We start from the raw sequence: 20470 nt of genomic DNA, 5'->3' as shown, positions 1-20470 counted from the left end.
TCATAAATAAAATGAGCCGCTCTGCATCCACCAGGTGATTTGGGCAAAAGCACCCACTGCACACCCAAACTACCTGGAAAGGGGTCTCTCTTTGAACTGCCTTTCCCGAGGTTTCTTCCATTTTTTCCCTACTGGGGATTTTTTTTTGGAGTTTTTCCTTGTCTTCTTAGAGAGTCAAGGCTGGGGGGCTGTCAAGAGGCATTCTGGCACTCCTTGTGTGATTTTGGGCTATACAAAAATCAATTGAATTGTATTATAAATTGTATTGTTGGAGTGGAAGCAGAAAGAAAGAAAACAGAATTATATACTGTACTATTTTCTATAAGAAGCTTATGTTGAAGGTACTTTATTGTAATAAACCTTCAATCTGAACCCGATACTTGTGGGGTTTGGGGTTCTGTGGCACCCCCTACAGGTCGCAATTTAGTAGAATAAAATACCGATGGCAAAAATTTTGAAAAAACAGAAACTGTTTTGGTGATCTGGAAAGATGTTTTAGCACATCAAGCACAAAAACAGAAGGGACAGACCCCAGCTGCCCACCACCCTGTGACAGATAAATGGAATGGAGGACAGTTTTTCACATTGCCAAGAACCAGCATGTCGATTATGGTATGTAGAGCCGTTCAGTGTATTCCTCACCTAATTTGTTCTGGCTTTCTCTTGTGTGGAGTCAGCAGGAGTTACAAAGGCATCAGATGAATTTTTATGCCTCTGCGCTTCAGTAAATGCCAGACGTTACCACTTTGCAATGTGTTGGTGTCTAGTAAAGGTCACTGCTCTTTACGCATGGATTAAAGATCTATTTGACAAAAGATCATTCTTGCAAATTTTAAAAAGTTTAATAAACCACGTGAAATCATGCCAAATTAAACAAGCCAGTGTCGATGCTATGTTGTGTTAAGCCAGGCGACGTATGCAAAAAATGCTACACGGAAAACAGAAGGCTTTCAGTATGATGCTGCTTAGAACAACATAGCATCATCTTCTCAATCCTGTATAATTCTGTCTGGGTCGTGGGGAGCCAGTCTCAGGTGCAGGGTATGAACAAACCCTTGGCAAGGTGTCAGTTCATTTCAGGGCATTGTGGGATACATAAAATGAAAACAGGTCAAGAGAAAAATTAAAAGTGCTTGTAAAATTAGGGAGTATCATGGATACATTACAAATTAAAACAAGTTGATTTTTAGCAACTGATGTTAAATGACAGGTGTGGCCAACAGGGGGCATTGCAGCACTCCAGACCCCAGACACAATTGCACAGAGATAAGTCTCAGTATAATTAAAAGATTTACTTTCATACAAATACTTTAAAAGAGGCCAGTTTAGAACTGGATACACTGGCATCCCGGCAAGTTTGGAATGAGGAACAATGTCCAGCTAGGATGCCAGTGTGATAGAAGGACTGGGTGAGACAACTGGTCAGGGCTGCATACTCCCTCAATGTATTAATGCAATGCAATCCTGGGCAGTGCTACCAGTATGGATGCCCACAAAGCATGCTGGGAACTGTAGTCCCTTGTAGGTGCTGTGAGGGTTTGTGATCCATACTCTCAACAACTTCTGTTCGGGCTATGCCCTAGCGCTGAAAGTACTCCCGGGTCTAAGATAATGGAAGCCATTTTACCTCAACCAAGCGAGTCGGAGATGGGAGCAGAAGTGGACAACAACAACAACATTTATTTATATAACACATATTCATACAAAAAAATGTAGCTCAAAGTGCTTTACAAAATGAAGAATGGAAAAATAGAAGACACAATAAAAAATAAACATAATTCAACATTAATTAACATAGAATAAGTAAGGTCCGATGGCCAGGGTGGACAGAAAAAACAAAAAAACTCCAAAGGCTGGAGAAAAAAAATAAAATCTGCAGGGATTCCAGACCAAGAGACCGCCCAGTCCCCTCTGGGACAACCCTCGCCTGGGAGGAGTGAAGGGATTAGAGAGAAAGAGAGAAGAGGAGAAGGGAACATTTGTGAATACACAGTGTGTAAGAACCTTGTTGTAAGGTATTTTGGTTAATAAAACCTGTTTTATCTGAAGTCAGAACTCATGTAGTTGTGGTTCTGTTTGGTGTGCTGCAGCGTCTCCTACTGGTCACAGTAGCAAAATAACCAAATGTGTAAAAAGTGAAGGGGTCGAAAGACTTTTCTGAAGGCACTGAAAATTTAAAAGTGACACGTGGGAAGGGAAGGGTTTATTAAATCAGATCCCTGAACCTAAAAGGTAGTAAGTGTTTCAAAAATTCTTAATATCTATAAAAATATTATGTGCTCACTAAAACTATGGATAAATTAAGCAGTAATTTAAAGGCTTTCTCTAATATATTTTAGGTTCACTTATGAAATTGCGCCAGTTTTTGTCCTGCTGGAACATGTCACTCTGAAAAAAATGAGAGAAATCATTGGCTGGCCTGATGGAAAAGGGGATGGAATTTTCTCACCAGGTACGTACGCTAGCACAAATGTTGCTACTTCAGACAAAAAAATATGCATCAAGTAACCTTCCTTTAACAAATGCCTTATGTTCAATGATGTTCTATGTTCTGTAATGAACCTACCATCCACCCATTCATTTTCTAAAGCCACTCATCCATGTTCAGGTCCTTGGGCCTCATGTATAAAAGGTGCGTACACTCGTTTCCACACTCACTTCCAGATGTATAAAAATCTCAACTTGCCGTAAAGCTATACACATTTCCATGGCAGCCTCACGCCATACGTACGCAAGTTTCTGCTCGGTTTTGCAAACGGGTGGCACCCAACGTCAAAGCAGTGCTACAGTTTCTGTGTCATTTCCTTTCTCTTTTAGATTCACATCCATTTTATCAAATACACCAAAGTTAATTGCATATCGTCTATAAATTTAAGGCATTTGATTGTAATCATTCTGTAACAACATAATGGTGCATGGAATGGCCATGCTATTACAACTACCATGGCTGCTTTAGCATTGTTAGAAGACATTGCAAATGGAAGAATTAGAAGAGAGTGCGTATTTACAGATGATGATGACAACTGGCTTCTAAGTCAATTTTGATTTCCAAGAGCTATCCTCTTGGAGCTGTTAGGATTTATACTTGATATCATTTTTTATGATGAAACACATTAAAGTATGTATATAACATTTTATAGATAAATTGTTAAGTTCATTTAAATAATGTATACTGTTAATAATTAAACATGTGGAAACATGGTGGCACAGAGGTAGCGATTAGATGGTACCCCGTTCAGGGATTGCTCCTACCTTATGCTCTATGCTTGCCGGGACTGGCATGACCGTGGATGCATGGATGGATGGATGGATGGAATAATTAAATGAAGATTTTTTTAATGTTCCTTAAAAGTTTTGAAGAATCAACGTTTTACATTTATCATACACGCTTGTGTGGCGATTCGTTATGTGGTGAAAGAAACAGAAAGACAGGAATTGGGGGTTTTGTATGTTTGACAGAGACAGTACTGCTGCAATAAATTATTCCATGCAGGGTCACATGCGTGTCATAGCAAGCATCTTGCAGGAGGCAGGAATAATCCCTGTACGGGGCACCAGCTCTTTGCTACCGCTGTGCCACCTTGCCCCCACATGTTTAATACATACTTTAATGCATTTCATCATGAAAACGATATCAAGTGTACATCTTAGCATTCTAAAATGCTCAGAGAGCTGTAATATCATGAATGTATTGTATTCTGTGTGGCGATCACTGCCTGCGTGTTCCTGTCAGCATAAGAGAAAGGCCGTTTAAGAAGTACTTTAGTTACAATGGGATTTGAGAAACTGTAGTAAATTAAAAAAGGGTTTTAAGATGAAGTTTACAACGTTCTACTTTAATGACAAAATAAACTATAAGATTAAGTGGAAATTTTGAGATTAAAGTCAACATTTCGACTTTAATCTCGACATAGACATTTTTGTCTTCACTGTGTCCCTTTTTTTTTTTTTCTTATGCGGCTCTAATAAACTTCCATATGACACTCAGACATCACCTTATCATGTCAACTTTGATATCTGACCAGGGGCCTCATTTATAAACGGTGTGTACGCACAGAAATGTTGCGTAAGAACATTTCCACGTTCAAATCGCGATGTATTAAACCTACACTTGGCGTAAAGCCACGCAATTTTCCACGGTACCTCATACCCTGTAGTACGTAAGTTCTCTGCTCGGTTTTGCAGACTGGCGGCACCCAGCGTCAAAGCACTGCTACTGTTCCTGTGTGGTTACTCTTTATTTTCCTGACGCGGCTTTATAAATACACTGAAACTAACCGCATATTGTTTATTAGTGTAACGCATCTGATTGTAATTAACTTGTAACAATATAATGGTCCAGGGAACAGCCATAGTATTCCAAATACCATAACTGCTTTAGCGTTGTTACTCTCTTCTTCTTCTTCTTCTTCTTTCAGCTGCTCCCATTAGGAGTTGCCACAGCGGATCATCTTTTCCCATATTACTCTCACTGCACCACTCGGAGTATTTATATCACTGTATCTGAGTGTGAATCACAGCAGCAGCTGATCGCAAAAAGAATAATCGGTATACAGCTTCAAGGACACGCTGTCTCAGCCACTGCAAAACGTTTTAAAACCTTTCCTGTACAGACCTCGCGGTTCAGAAACAGTTTCATCCCAAGAACTTTAAATGCACTCAATCAATTGCTCCTTGTAGAACTGTTTGTACTTATAAGTACAATCACCCCACTGTAAACTTGCACTACAGTTATAATTTTACACAACCTGAGCCACTTTATAAAGCGCGTATTTATATATGATGACGATACCATTTTTAAGATGAAATGCAGCAAAATATGTTTATTAAATTATACAGATAAAACTTTAACTTCATTTAAATAATCTATATTCTTCACTTGGAGTGTCGTTAAGGATAGAATAATTAAACATGTACTACGAAGATATTTCAATGTTCCTGAAACGTTTTGAAGAATCGGCGCTAAGCTTACAGATGGCTTAACGTCCATTACAGAGCTGATTGTGTGGCGATCCACCATGCATAAGATAACATATTGACATTGGACATTCTCTATTGGACATAGAGCCGCCCATGAGTACTGCTGCAATAAATAATTTCATCGAAGGTCGCACACAATCACTGCGCCGTGAAACCCATGTTTAATAACGTGCTTTAACTATCATCATGAAAATGATATCACGTATACATCTCAGTATTTTAGTTATTCAGAGAGCTGTAATATCACGAATGTCATGGATTCTGTGTCCTGTCGGAGGAAGAGAACCGCTAGACGCATGTAGTGATTCACACACATAGAGCACATAGAAGATCACATACAAAACAAAGCATTTAACGTGCTATACTTTAATTACGATGTGATTTGAGAAACTGGTTAATTAAACGATTTTAAGATGAAGTTTATGATGTTCTATTTTAATGACAAAATAAACTACGTGATTAAAGTGGAAATGTCGAGATTGAAGTTGACATTTCGTGCTTTTCCCCACTGTGTGGCTTTTTTCTCTGTACCCTAATAAGCTTTCATATGACACTCAGACAGTGGCCTACAACTCGCCTTTTCATTGCGACTTTGATATGTGACTTCTTTTTTATTTCCGACACTGTGCAACTTTGTGAACGTAAGATTTCAAGTTTCTCCAACACGCTATGTCACTCGATCAACTTCATTTTGTTGATTATACCACGGTTTATTTGAACAAATAGTATGTTTTTCCTTTGCCTCCACTTGGTATTTGCTGTAATTCTTATATTTTTCCCCGTGCTTTTCCCATTGTCTTTTCACAGAAGGCTGAGCTTAAGGGTGATTTATATTGATTTGCATATTCAAAGAGGCGTAATTCAGGGAGGAGTTGGGGCGTTACATAAACCGTGTGCACGAGCGTTACTTTTCACGCTGACTGGGATTTATGTAGTGGAAGAACGTGGAAGTTGGAGTACACACAGATTCCTGCATCTGGATTTTTCTGTGCGTAAGCACATTTCGGCTTTTGTGCTTACGCCATGTTATAGTGCGAGTTCTACGCACGGCGTTATACATGAGGCCCCAGGTCTTTTTAATTTCAGGCACTGTGAGACTTTCTGAACTTGAATTTTTGAGTGTCTTCCCCAAAATGTGCCACTCCATCAGTTTCCTTTTGTTGTTTGTACCACTCCTTAAGCCACCAAACAGTATGTTTATCCTAGCCTCAGCTTCACCGAGCAGGACCTCCATTTCACATTCACTGAGGTTCTGTTCAGAGGATCAATTGAGTGCTTTGGATCCCATGATGTCCATGTACCAAACTTAAAAGCCCAGTTCACATCATTTTCCCTTTTTTCACTTTCGTTTTGTTGGTTGACTTCATTTTTCTTTATATGCTTAAACTTTGCCCATTTTTTTTTAATCAGATTGTTCCTATCTTTAGCTCAGAAAGAAGAAATCTTTGCTGTTTTATTCTAAAGTATATCTTTATTGAACTTTTCTTCATAACTGAGGAGAGGTTCACAGACAGAAATAACTGAACCTTCACATGGACACATGAAGTGAGAAGGAGAAATGTTTCTGTAGCCATTTCATTGTCAATAGTAAACATCTAAGGTGAGAATGATGAGAAATGGGATTAAGTGATGAAGTTGCACTTGACTTTACTACAGGTGGTTCCATATCTAATATGTATGCCATGCTGGTTGCCCGATACAAGATGTTTCCCGAAGTGAAGGAGAAGGGAATGTCAGCAGTGCCGAGGCTGATTGCGTTCACTTCCGAACATGTAAGTCTGTTTTTTTTATGTATTTTTTCACTATTGCTTTGGGGCATCTGTTGGTGAAGAAAAACTCACTGATCTTGACTTTGCTGATGATGTCAATGAAGGTTCTGATCGGGGCTCTCGAGAGACGGAGTGAGGAGTTTGAATGTCTGGGCTTGCGAGTGTACTGATAAAAACCAAGAGCCAGGCCTTTAATGACCTCTTGGGCACAGCTGTCAGCAGCGTGTATGTCTTCGGAGAGAATGTTGACCTCGTCGAGAAGTTTGCTTACTTCGGTTGTGACATTCATGTGTCTGGTGACTCTTCCTGTGAAGTCAGTAGATGGATTGGGAGAGTATGGGGGGGTGGGTCATGAGGTTGCTGGGAAGAGGTGTGTGGCACTCCCGATATCTCTGCAAAAAGATGAAGGTCCAAGTCTTTAGAGTCCTGGTGCTTCCTGTTTTGCTATATAGTTGTGAGACATGGACGCTATCCAGTGATCTGAGACGAAGACTGGACTCCTTCGGTACTGTGTCTCTTCGGAGAATGGTTTGACTTTGTGTTGCTCGCAGAGTCCCGAATGAGGCACATTACCTGCATTGTGTGGGAGCGTCAGTTACGGCATTATGGCCATGTGGCGCGATCCCTCAAGGGTGATCCGGCTCGCAGGATCCTCAACGTTGAAGACCCAAGTGGCTGGACCAGGCCAAGGGGATGCCCATGTAACATCTAGCTGTGGCAGATATATGGTCATCTCTGGAGGGGGGAGACTGGACCGTGTGTCTACATGGGGGGTTGCCAACCAGGATCCTGAGCTGTTTCATTATGTGGTCAATGCGGCAACGCGCTGTACCAGTGCATGCTCCCCAACCTGACCTGACCTGACTCATTTTATTTTCTCTTTTTCAAGCCATTAATTAACCTTGGAATTTCAGATCAAAGGAGATCCAAAGCAAAGCACATTACATTGTTGCTTTGTTTCTTATCCATTTTTTTTCATTTTGGTTTGCGGGGAGATGAGGTTGAGGTGGGGATTTCTGGTCCAATAATTTTAGAAATGATGCTTCCAGCTGCCTATAATAACCTAAGAAATTGTGCAGCTTGAAGTGAGTCATCACGTAAATCCTGTTTAGCTAAAGCCCCTTAACCAATGCCTGCCACACAATGTTCAGAAGCCTCCCCACCACCCACGAAAGCTTAGAGTTCTGAAGCAGAACGAATCTCAAGCTTAATATTTATCATAGCTCCACAACATTTCACATCAATCAGCGTCATCAAGCCTGGAGGACTCCAAGAAAAGCCTTTTAATCCCGTTGCATGTTGTTTTCATGGATAATTGTTTCAATTTCAGACTTCATTTACTGAGTCTGCTTAATCCAATTTTTTGGGTTACAATCCTGACAGAATGAACTCCGGACCAGTTCATATCCACATTGGACCAGTTCTGAGTGCCTAATTAGTTTAGTATGCATATCAGGAAGAAAACTTGAACTTAATACATAAGAACCAAGTCCTGTGGCCAATTGGTGCTTTATCTAGGAGCAGATTCCTACCTTGCTTACAGTACTGCTGAAGTTGGCCCCAGCCTGACGCACACCCCTACATTAAATTAGGCGGGTTAGAGAATATTCTAGTAGGGCATTGGTCTCAAAATCCAGATCATTGAGGGGGCCGCCTTGGCTGCAGGTTTTCATTCTAAACCTTTTCTTAATTAGTGACCTGTTTTTGCTGCTAATTAACTTCTTTTGAATAAATTTTACTTGTCTTGATCTTGAAGGCTCAGACCCCCCAATTGTTTCTATATTCTCAATTAGCAGTCAAACAATAATGAGATACAAAATGAGCCAAAACAACAAACTGTGTCCATCACACAAGATCTGAAAATAAAGAAAGATGGAGGACTCAGGAATGTTGATCTGCTCAGGTCCACAAAACATTTTAACAGCGCTGCTCTTAGAATAGAGAAAATCATCAATTTCAGAAATAGATAGATAGATAGATAGATAGATAGATAGATAGATAGATAGATAGATAGATAGATAGATAGATAGATAGATAGATAGATAGATAGATAGATATATGAAAGGCACTATATAATAGATAGATAGATAGATAGATAGATAGATAGATAGATAGATAGATAGATAGATAGATAGATACTTTATTAATCCCAAGGGGAAAAGCACATACTCCAGCAGCAGCATACTGATAAAGAACAATAAAACAAAATTTAATTAAGGAGTGATAACAATGCAGGTAAAACAGACAATAACTTTATATAATGTTAATGTTTACCTCCCCGGGTGGAATTGAAGAGTCGCATAGTGTGGGGTCTCCTCAGTCTGTCAGCGGAGCAGGACGGTGACAGCAGTCTGTTGCTGAAGCTGCTCCTCTGGCTGGAGATGAGACTGTTCAGTGGATGCAGTGGATTCTTCATGATTGACAGGAGTTTGCTTAGTGCCCGTTGCTCTGCCACGGATGTTAAAATGTCCAGCTCCGTGCCAACAATAGAGCCTGCCTTTCTCACCAGTTTGTCCAGGCGTGAGGCGTCCTTCTTCTTTATGCTGCCTCCCTAGCACACCACCGCATAGAAGAGGGTGCTCGCCACAACCGTCTGTTAGAACATCTGCAGCATCTTATTGCAGATGTTGAATGATGCCAGCCTTCTAAAGAAGTATAATCGGCTCTGTCCTCTCTTGCACAGAGCATCAGTATTGGTAGACCAGTCCAATTTATCATCCAGCTGCACTCCCAGGTATTTATAGGTCTGTACCCTCTGCACAGTCACCTCTGATGATCACGGGGGTCCATGAGGGGCCTGGGCCTCCTAAAATCCACCACCAGTTCCTTGGTCTTGCTGGTGTTAAGGTGTAAGTGGTTTGAGTCGCACCATTTAACAAAGTCTTTGATTAGCTTCCTGTACTCCTCCTCCTGCCCACTCCTGATGCAGCCCACAATAGCAGTGTCATCAGCGAACTTTTGCATGTGACACGACTCCGAGTTGTATTGGAAGTCTGATGTATATTGGCTGAACAGGACAGGAGAAAGTACAGTCCCCTGCGGTGCTCCTGTGTTGCTGACCACAATGTCAGACCTGCAGTTCCCAAGACACACATATTGAGGTCTGTCTGTAAGATAGTCCACGATCCATGCCACCAGTTATGAATCTACTCCCATCTCTGTCAGCTTGTCCTTAAAGGGTAGAGGTTGGATGGTGTTGAAGGCAGTAGAGAAGTCCAGAAATGTAATTCTTACAGCACCACTGCCTCTGTCCAAGTGGGAGAGGGATCAGTGTAGCTTATAGATGATGGCATCCTCCGCTCCCACCTTCTCCTGATATGTGAACTGCAGAGGGTCGAGAACCTGTGGCCTCAGGTGGTGAAGCAGCAGCCGCTCCATGGTCTTCATCACATGTGACGTCAGAGCGACATAGAAATAGAAATGTCTGCTATTGCACAATGAGATAAGCAACAAGCCATGGGATTAAAGAACGGGTTGAATTAACAACAAGACTCGATGCCTAATTGAGCAAATCATTAGAGTTGAAGGCCCTGACGCTTCACATTTCATTTCTGTTTGGGTGCCAGGAAAGAAGGAAAGAAATGAAGCAATTCAGAGGAACGATGGAGAAATTCAGGGAAACAAATCTTAAAAAAAACAAGTCAATTAAAATTAAACGAAAAGCAATTAATTAGCAGCATAAACTGGTTACCAATTAAGAAAAGGGTTAGAATGAAAACCTCCACCCACCGAAGCCCTCCAGCACTGGAGTTTGAGACCACTGTAGTAGGGTATGGTATATAAAAACTGAGATCACCTCCTTCCTTTCGATTCTGGTTCCATGCTCCTCTTTAATTTTTTTTGTTGAATTTCTCCATTCTTCACCTCTCCTCTATCTAGCAGACATTAGGCGCTTTCCCACCTGTGGCCTGTAGGGGGTAGCACTGAGGCCCAAATCTTCAGACACACACACAGAAGTCCAGGTTTAAAACAAGCATTTTTTGAACAGTGTATCTTTAAGAGATTTCTTTTCACAATGCACAATCCTTTTTTTCTCCTCTCTTCCACTCCTCCCTGTTACAAGTTACAAGCTGCATGAAGAAGGGGCCTAAACTGCCTTGAAAGCTTGCATATTGTAATCTGTTCAGTTAGCCAATAAAAGGTTTCATTTTGCCTGACATCTCATTGCATCCGTTATTGTTAACACGGTACAACATCCTACTGCTATTCCTCCCAGGCGAGTGCTCACCGTCTCCTCTCCCAGGTGAAGTGGTGGGTGTAATTTAGGGCCCCAACCAAGAAGTACTTCCAGTCCCAACTGCTTGTCTCCAGAAAGCACTTTCAGGGTCAGAAAGAACCTGAGCTTTCACTTCCCAACATCTTCCCCAACAGAGCAGGCTTATTGGACAACAACTCCCATGGTTTCCCCTTTGGGCGTCCATACCAGGGTTCTCCATAAGGGATGCTGCCGCCAGGGGCAGTCTCCCATTGTTCCATATATGTGTTGTCCCAACCTGGAAAGAGTCCGTTACTCCAATCATTTAGTCCTAGCATTCCAGCTGGGCTTGTGATTCCCATCCATTGCTGCTGAGATTCCAGTACCGTTGCTCTTCCCTTCTGTATAATTCATTATATTGGATTCCCATCTAGGTTAGGGAAGGTAGTCCTTTTCGGCTGGAACACCAGTCTGTCCATTACACACCGCAGTCACTTCTTTTCAAAAACCAGGGTCTTTTTAGAAATTCATCAGCTTTTGTAGCATCCACATCACAGGAACTCAGGTCGTTTGTAGTTCCCGGTACTTTTTTTAGCTCCTACTTCAGGGTGTGTACTAATCGTGCAACTAGGAACTATCATTGGTGGGGTGATCAATTGTGCTGACAAGAACTTGAATACTATTCTTGTATCAAAACATATGTTATTACTTTTAAATCTGAATTTCATTCCAGTATTAATGATATGCAACAGTAAATCAAAAATCAAAGGAAATTTGAAAATTATGTGGTAACTGTAATGGACAGAATCTGATAAAATATAACATGCTCATGATGACTTATGGGTAGTTTGAACACGCACAGTGCAGGACTCTAGCCGAAGCCAATGTCAAATGAACATGGACGTTCCACTACGGAATTGCACCATTGTTGAAAAACGCGCCATAGCGAGATTTCATGGGGTGGGGGTCACCTGATTTGTCCTTTTGTTATTTTGGCTGAAGACACACATTGGTTTATTCTTTTGTTATAAAAGTGTTGTCTCCTGTACCAAATATGGTCAACAAAATGGCCTAAATTTGAGAGGGACAAAAAATAGGGGGATCCCAAAAAAAGCTCAAAGTCTTGCGTAATTAGATGTCAGGATGTGTATCGTATGAGAGAGTTTTTTCGTACCAGTGAATCAAGAGGTGGCAGACAAAAAAAAACTATAGTGACTTCAAAGCATTCAGAAGTAGTTCTTATGAATCTAAACATTTCCTGTTTGTACTTGAGGAGCCAGTGGCATTACTATATTGTAAGAAACAAGACAGAGATAGTCAAAGTGTTGGGGCACCCTTAGGTGAACCTCACATAATTTGGTTATCAAAGATTTTCAAAGTGAACTATGCAAAAAGTCTTCTTCAGACGCGAGTCCTAATTGACTGCTTAAGACGGCACTTCTTCTGGTCATATGGCAACCAAGAAGGAAGAGTTGGTTCCAGAAGGAAGAAAAGTCGGTGATGTCGGTGAAAGGGAGCTGTCTGCAGAGGGAGGAAGAGAAAGAATGTTATCGCACAGCTCCATCTCCTGGAGCGGTGGAGAATTACTATTGCCCTTAAACTGTCTCTTATAGGAACATGCACGTTAAGAGCATCTATGTATAAATATACAGATATGTTTTTATATATATATATATAGATATATAGCTAGCCACAGTACCTATCAAAGACAGGTAATAGAATAATTTTAAAATATATCTCTTGCCCTACGTGTATGTCTTTCTTCCATATTCACTTGTGTCTTAACCTCTCTTTACCGGCGTTCCCTTTCTTGAACGTATCCCCATAAAATACAATACAACATTTATTTATATAGCACATTTTCATACAAAAAATGTAGCTTAAAGTGCTTTACATAATGAAAAATAAAAAAAAAATACATAGTAAAATAAAACAAGTCAACATTAAAAACAGATTAAGAGTAAGGTCCAATGGCCAGGGGACAGAAAAACAAAAACTCCAGACGGCTGGAGAAAAAATAAAATCTGTAGGGTTCCAGGCCATGAGACCACCCAGTCCCCTCTGAGCATTCTACCTAACATAAACGAAATAGTCCTCTTTGTATTTAGGGTTCTCACGGAAGGACTTGATGATGATGGTCATGCAGACTTCTGGCTTTTAGTCCATCAATGTTGGAGCATCATGATGCTTTGAGTAGGTGGTGGTGGCGCAGCCGCCACCACAAAGAAACCGGAAAAAGAAACAGAAGAGAGAGTAGGGGTCAGTACGGATTTTAGAGCCACCATGAATAGTTATTATGAATGAATTGAACATACAGAGTATCAGGATTAAATTAAATGAAGTTATGAGAAGGCCATGTTAAAGTAATGTGTTTTCAGCAGTGTTTTAAAGTGCTCTACTGTATCAGCCTGGCGAATTCCTATTGGCAGGCTATTCCAGATTTTAGGTGCATAACAGCAGAAGGCCGCCTCACCACTTCTTTTAAGTTTAGCTTTTGGAATTCTAAGGAGACACTCATTTGAGAATCTAAGGTTACGATTTGGAATATAAGGGTGTCAGACATTCCGATATATAAGATGGAGTGAGATTATTTAAGGCTTTATAAACCATAAGCAGAATTTTAAAGTCAATCCTGAATGACACAGGTAACCAGTGTAGTGACATCAAAACTGGAGAAATGTGTTCGGATTTTCTTTTCCTAGTTAGGATTCTAGCAGCTGCATTCTGCACTCGTTGCAAACGATTTATGTCTTTTTTGGGTAGTCCTGAGAGGAGTGCGTTACAGTAATCTAGTCGACTGAAAACAAAAGCGTGAACTAATTTCTCAGCATCTTTCAATGATATAAGAGGTCTAACTTTTGCTATGTTTCTTAAGTGAAAAAATGCTGTCCTAGTGGTCTGATGAATATGCGATTTAAAATTCAGATTACAGTCAATGTTACCCCTAAGTTTTTTACTTCCGTCTTGACTTTTAATCCTAATGCATCAAGTTTATTTCTGATAACCTCATTGAATCCATTATTGCCAATCACTAAAATTTCAGTTTTCTCTTTATTTAGCTTGAGAAAATTACTATTCATCCATTCAGAAATACCAGTAAGACATTGTGTTAGTGAATCAAAGAGTCGGGTCATCAGGCGCTATTGATAAGTACAGCTGTGTGTCATCAGCATAGCTGTGGTAGCTCACGTTGTGCCCTGAGATAATCTGACCTAACGGAAGCATGTAGATTGAGAAGAGCAGCGGACCCAGGATAGAGCCTTGTGGAACACCATATGGATATCATGTGTCTTTGAGTTGTGATTACCACAACTAACAAAGAATTTTCTCCCTGCCAGGTAGGATTCAAACCAATTTAAGACACTGCCAGAGAGGCCCACCCATTGACTAAGGCGATTTCTAAGAATATTGTGATCAATGGTGTCAAATGCAGCACTCAGATCTAAGAGGATGAGAACAGATAAATGGCCTCTGTCTGCATTTACCGCAAATCATTTACTACTTTAACGAGTGCAGTTTCTGTGCTGTGATTTGTTCTAAAACCTGACTGAAATTTATCAAGAATAGCATGTTTATTTAGGTGGTCATTTAACTGCATAATGACTGCCTTCTCTAGAACTTTACTTAAGAAGGGCAGGTTAGAGATGGGTCTAAAATTTTCAAAGCAGAGGGGTCAAGATTATTTTCTTGAGTAGGGGTTTAACTACAGCAGTCTTAAGACAGTCTGGGAAGACCCCGTATCTAATGACGAATTTACTATGTCCAGAATATAATCAATTAGCACACCCAATATTTCTTTGAAAAAACTTGTTGCTATTGGGTCAAGGACGCAGGTGAAGGGTTTCAGTTGAGAGATTATTTTATATAAATCAGGTAAATCTATCCTGGTGAAAGAATTGAGTTTGTTTATAACGGAGTACTGGGGCTCAGGAGGATCCGCAGTGTTGGGGAGATATACTATGTTATTTCTAATATCATTAGTTTTTTGATTGAAAAATACGGCAATAGCCTCACAGGTTTCACTGGAAGCATTTTGGAGACATTCCTTTGAGTTACCTGGGTTTAGCAGACGATCAATTGTAGAAAATAAGACTCTGGGATTACTAGCATTGTTATTTATAATCTTAGAGAAATAGCAGCGCTCTCAAGACGGACAGTGTTATTGTATTCTGTTATTTTAACTTTTAATATCTCATAGTGGATAGTTAGTTTAGTTTCCTCCATTTACGCTCAGCTCTACGGCATGTTCTCTTTAAATCAGACACTCTTTGGGTCTTCCATGGTATAACAATGCTAGAAGATTTTTCACTGTCTTTTCGGGTGCAACTATGTCAACAGCAGCTCTCACTTTAGTATTAAATCTTTCCACCTTACTATTTACATAATCCTCGCTATTATAGTTTGCACTATAAACGGACTGATTGCTTAGAATGTTTGTAAGTTTTAAAGCTGCTGATGAGTCAAAGAAGCGTTTTTTAACAATATGCTTCTCATGAATGTTTTCTATCATTATTTCTATATTAAATAGTAGAAGAAAATGGTCTGATAGACCAATATCAATGACCTGCTTTACATCAACTTTAGTCCTTTGGTAATTACTAAGTCTAACGCATGACCTGCTTTATGTGTAGGCTGATTAACGAGCTGTCTCAAATCAAAAGAGTCCAGGAGGTTCATGAATTCTTTACTTTTAGGTCACACTGATTATCAATATGAAAGTTAAAGTCGCCGACTATTAAGAGTGTGTCATAGTTCGTAATTAAAATTGACATTAAGTCAGAGAATCCCTCAAAGAAAGACTCGTTACATTTAGGAGGTCTATACACGGATAATACTAGAACTTGAGAATCTCCATGAATAACAACGGTGAGATACTGAAAGGACTTGAATTTACAAAAACTAACATCTTTACATTTTAACCGGCTCGAGTAAATGTTTTCCAAGCCGCTGCCCTTCTTTCCCTGGCAATCCGCAAGAGTAAAACTGTAATCCGGAGGTGCAAATTCGATTAGAACAGCCGCGTCGTCTGAGCTTAGCCACGTTTCACTTAGTGCAATAAAATCAAGTTTTCTATCACTAATAAGATCGTTAATAAAAAACGTCTTGTTAGTTAAGGCTCTAACATTTAATAGTGCCATATTCAGGGGTAGAGCTGAATTCTGTGCGTTATTGATATTTGGAACAGAAGCTAGGTTATTTTTGTTAGCGCCGCTCTGTGTGTATTTTTTATGTAATCTATAATCTGTTTTTATAGTTTTAATACATTGTTCATCTAAAGTAGTAATTACAATTAAATTATTGGTGTTTGTGCCGCACTGCCTAGATTTTTTACATGCATTAAGATTGGTTATTAGAGCATTAATGTTGTGCACTTCTACGGAAGACTTTGTTAAGCAATTATCATGTCCTAGCAAAGCAGTAGCATTACGGAAGGGGTTAAGAGTAGAAAAAGACAGTCAAGAGAGACGGATTACCTTAGTGATGTTTTCGGAGAGGACCCGGGCGCCGAATCTATTTGGATGCAGGCCATCCCTCTTGAAGAAACGCAGCCTTTCTCAAAAGAGGTCCCAGTTGTTGATGAACCCGAAGTCTTGATTCTTGCAGAAGCCTTTCAGCCAGTTGTTTAATCCTAGCAGACGACTTTAGTATTCATTTACGAGAGGTAGTGGACCCGAAATGAAGATCTTTGCCGATGGGGTCCTCTCCTTCGTGTCTTTAATTAGTGCTGCGAAGTCAGCCTTAAGAATCTCCGACTGTCGGTGCCTTATGTCATTTACGCCGGCGTGTAACACAATAGATCCAACTGCACTCTTCTTCTTGTGCTTCTCGTAGACTGTCGGCGCACGTCTCAACACATCTCGGACACGAGCACCGGGAAAACAAGAAACAAAAGATTTCCGATTAGGGCATGTGATATTGAGGTTTCTTACAATAGAATCACCTACCACGATTACATCACCCGGGGTTGAAGGCAAACTGGGGACGCGGAGAGGGTCGAAACGGTTCTGCGTCGAGATGCTCGCCTGTGCCGATGGAGGTGTTCTAGCCTTGCATATATATATATATACATGCCAAGGTTTTCATTGGTGTCTTTGTCGCTCCAATGAGGCGCGGGGGTGATGCTTACTTTTTCTTGGAAGTGAGCGGCATGACGCAGGGTTGATGTTACGTCGACTTCAGATGGCGAGGATGGTTTATCCAGCAGCCGAGCCTTCAAATCTCTAAGGTACCTTCGACTGTACAGGAGTTTCTGAATCTGTTTGTCGAGTACCTGGAGTTCTTCTACGACGACAGAAACGCGATTCATCTCACTGCCGGCCATTGTCTGCTTCTGCTTCCGCTTCCACTTTGTGCCCTAGGAAAGAATGAGAGAGATTAGAAGATCCCACAGGGATCACAGGGCCAGCTTCTCAGACTCTGTCATTATTTTCGAGGTGCCTTCCTCACCTCCTGTCAGTATGTGCCTTTAGTCCTCCTCGTGCATCTTACACTTGCACTTCCTCTTTCATCACATCACCAAAGCCACACTGACCAATTACATCAAAGCTAAACTGACCAATCAGATTGCTATGAGGGACTGAACACACAGACCTTAGTTTTTATTGCATAATCAATATCACATAAAAGACACAGCATCCCGACTGCCATTGATGGTTTCTTACCCGGCTACAAAGTCCAGAAGGGTGGAAGGAGACCACCTCTTGGGGCCATGTTTTCCTCTAGCATCCTCCTTATGGTAGGCCACCCATGTACACAACCCACAGGGATGCCCTGCTGGGTTTCTTGAGACCTGCCAGGATGAGCTGTGGGGAGCAGGATTCCTTATTTTAAGGAGGTTCCGCCTGACCCAGAAATGCTTCCTAGTTGCAATGTGGTGGAATCAAAAGTATAATAAGGATCCAGCATAAAGGAAGAAAGACAGAAATATATATTTCACATTTCCAACCCTCAGCCCCTAAACCCATCCCCCTGTTCCCCCAGCTCTTTGATCAAATGTGTGTACTGTATATCAGGACACATTCAGACCTCGGCGCACACAGCAAGAAGTAAAGCCATTTCTTTTTTTTCTGCTTCAGCCCCTGTCCATAAGTACACTTTATTGTTCAAAGGAAGCTGATTAAGTTCTAATAAAGCAGTAATCATCAGTCTTTGTGCTGTAATCGTTATGAGGCTGCGTTCGAAAGGCAGGTCTTCCACAGATCTCCCTAATCAGATGTGACCATGACGTAACCTTGATCACTGAATCATGCCTTCATGTGTGACAAACCAACTCATCGATCACTGCAGGCGCATTTAGACCCTAAGAATAGACCACGATAAGAGAATGCCTTAGGTGTTGCTTGTTTCTTTCTGAACTTTACTTTGATAATTAACATGTCAAATTGAAAAGAAAAAGTAAGTAGGGTTTATTAAACCATTACATACAGTATTAGTAACTATATACAAAAATATAGACTGTGTTTACCATTCCTGCTTATTTGCATTCAAATTAAGTTGTTACCCAGCTTGCCTTATATCTTCTTTTGTTATCCTGTTCCAAATGTTGAGACTGGTAATGCTGCTTGGCCCATCAATCATTAAACTTGGGCTTATTTTCAATCTGGTTATTAGCACGACTGAGCTGGAAATAGGTGCCTTCAGACCTTTGATTTTATTGATTTATTCAGTTTCATCTCTGCAGTTGAGCTATTAGTGCTTAACGTCCCCTCTGGAGTTCGTGAATGAGGGTCACTTCCATTGCTAATCACTGAAGCGTTGAACACAAGAGCAAGGATGAACAATTCATGCAAATTAAATACAGATTAACTCTAATAATAGACAGAATTCTCCTCTGTTTGTCTCTGGAGTCTATCTATCTACAGTATCTATCTATTGTGGATGAGTGACAAAGGGGAAAATAAGTTGAGGGGCCAACTGGGCCACCCTGTTTAATGCTTTAATTCAGGTCCAAAATGAAATCCCTCCTTCAGAGGATGCTTGGCTTTATAGCTCAGTGGAGGTAGGGACACTATTGTTAACATCAGCAACCCCTCTCATACCAGAGTGGAGACCCCAGCAGATGTCTATCTATCTATCTATCTATCTATCTATCTATCTATCTATCTATCTATCTATCTATCTATCTATCTATCTATCTATCTATCTATCTGTCAATGGGTAAACAGCAAAAAATAAATGAAAACACACTTATATAAAAATAGATATTTATTTAGTATAGCATAAATTTAGGTAGAGTTCCTATTTATACTGTAGTATTGTTTTTTAAGTCTCTGTAGTTGAGTCCACAACCGTATATTTTTGTAGCATTCTTTTCTTCCTAATCCTTGTAGCTGGAAACACGTGAAGAGATCAAATAACACTTGAGTGATAAAGCCCCTAAATCTTGAGAGTCGGGTTAACTTGGTGGGCATTTTGCAAATAGCATAATCTTTTTTTTTTTTATTTAATGGGAAGTATGAGAAAGAAAAAGATTTGTGTTTGTAAATGCTTTTCTTGTTGTTTTTTTCCCTCTTTTTTATTATTTTTTATGACACATTACTGGCTTTGTTCCTTTTCACTATAAATGAGGAAAGATGCTGTAAATAAAATGTATCATTATTATTATTATTATTATTATTATTATTATTATTATTATTATTATTATTATTATTATTCAAAGTATTTTCTGGGATAGTCCTGTTGCTACCTCCTGTATTGGGCCTAGGCCAAGTTTTAGGGCAGATTTATGTGGAGGGTATACGTGTCTGTGTTGTCTGTGGAGGGTTGTCTATGTAATGTAAATGACTGCTTTCTGTGTATGTTGTGGAAAACGTACCCCCAAACACAGACAGACCGACACCAGAATGTCCAAAACACACTTCTTTTATTTTGAGTTCTTTAAGCACCACAATGCCTTCTCTCACCAACTCTCTTTCCTTTTGTCTTTGTCGTCTTCTTCTTCTTTTTCCTCTTTCTCTCTCTCTCTCTCTCGACCTCCTTCCTCCTCCTCACAAGCTTTGTCTCCTTCCTCCCAACTCTGGCTCGTTTACTGGAAGGAGGCGGCCCCTTTTATTATGACCCGGATGAGCCCCAGGTGCTCTCCCTGACGTCACTTCCTGGTGTGGCGGAAGTGTCAGGAATGCACCTGGAAGCACTCCGGGTCTTCTCGGAATTATTTCCGGCAGCACTTCCTGGTGTGGCGGAAGTGCTGCCATCCAGGATTCCCTCACTGTCCGGGCGCCCCCTGGCGGTGGCCTCGTCCTCTCACGAGCGTCCCAGCTCCCTCCTTGTGGCCCCCAAATAGGCCCGGGTGGCTGCCCTCTCGTGGCCGAGGAGTAACATTGTCCACGTCAGGGACTATCCAGGCGCCCTGGCCGGGCAGCGTCCCCGCTCATCTTTGACAATGTGTATTGGTTTATATTGTGCCCTCCAAGGGACGTTCCAGCACCCCAAAATCCAGACACAACCACATAGACACAAATCCCAGTTTGGATTAGAGGTGTATTGTGCACAAAGACCTCAGCCAGGCTTTTTTATACAGTTGCAC

The 20470-nt window shown here is 40.7% G+C and overlaps 1 protein-coding gene across 1 annotated transcript in view; it reads left to right on the top strand.

Moving 5' to 3' along the window:
• gad2 (glutamate decarboxylase 2) overlaps positions 1-20470 on the top strand; it is a 117632-nt gene that overhangs the window by 55323 nt on the left and 41839 nt on the right. Inside the window, exons 6-7 of the mRNA XM_039753912.1 lie at positions 2340-2452; positions 6637-6752. Of these exons, the coding sequence (XP_039609846.1) occupies positions 2340-2452; positions 6637-6752 (229 nt within the window). The remainder of the gene's footprint in view (positions 1-2339; positions 2453-6636; positions 6753-20470) is intronic.

Source organism: Polypterus senegalus, chromosome 5, assembly GCF_016835505.1.
Source record: "Polypterus senegalus isolate Bchr_013 chromosome 5, ASM1683550v1, whole genome shotgun sequence".
In the NCBI taxonomy this organism is placed as follows: Eukaryota; Metazoa; Chordata; class Cladistia; order Polypteriformes; family Polypteridae; genus Polypterus; species Polypterus senegalus.
This window is presented reverse-complemented; position numbering and strand designations above follow the sequence as displayed.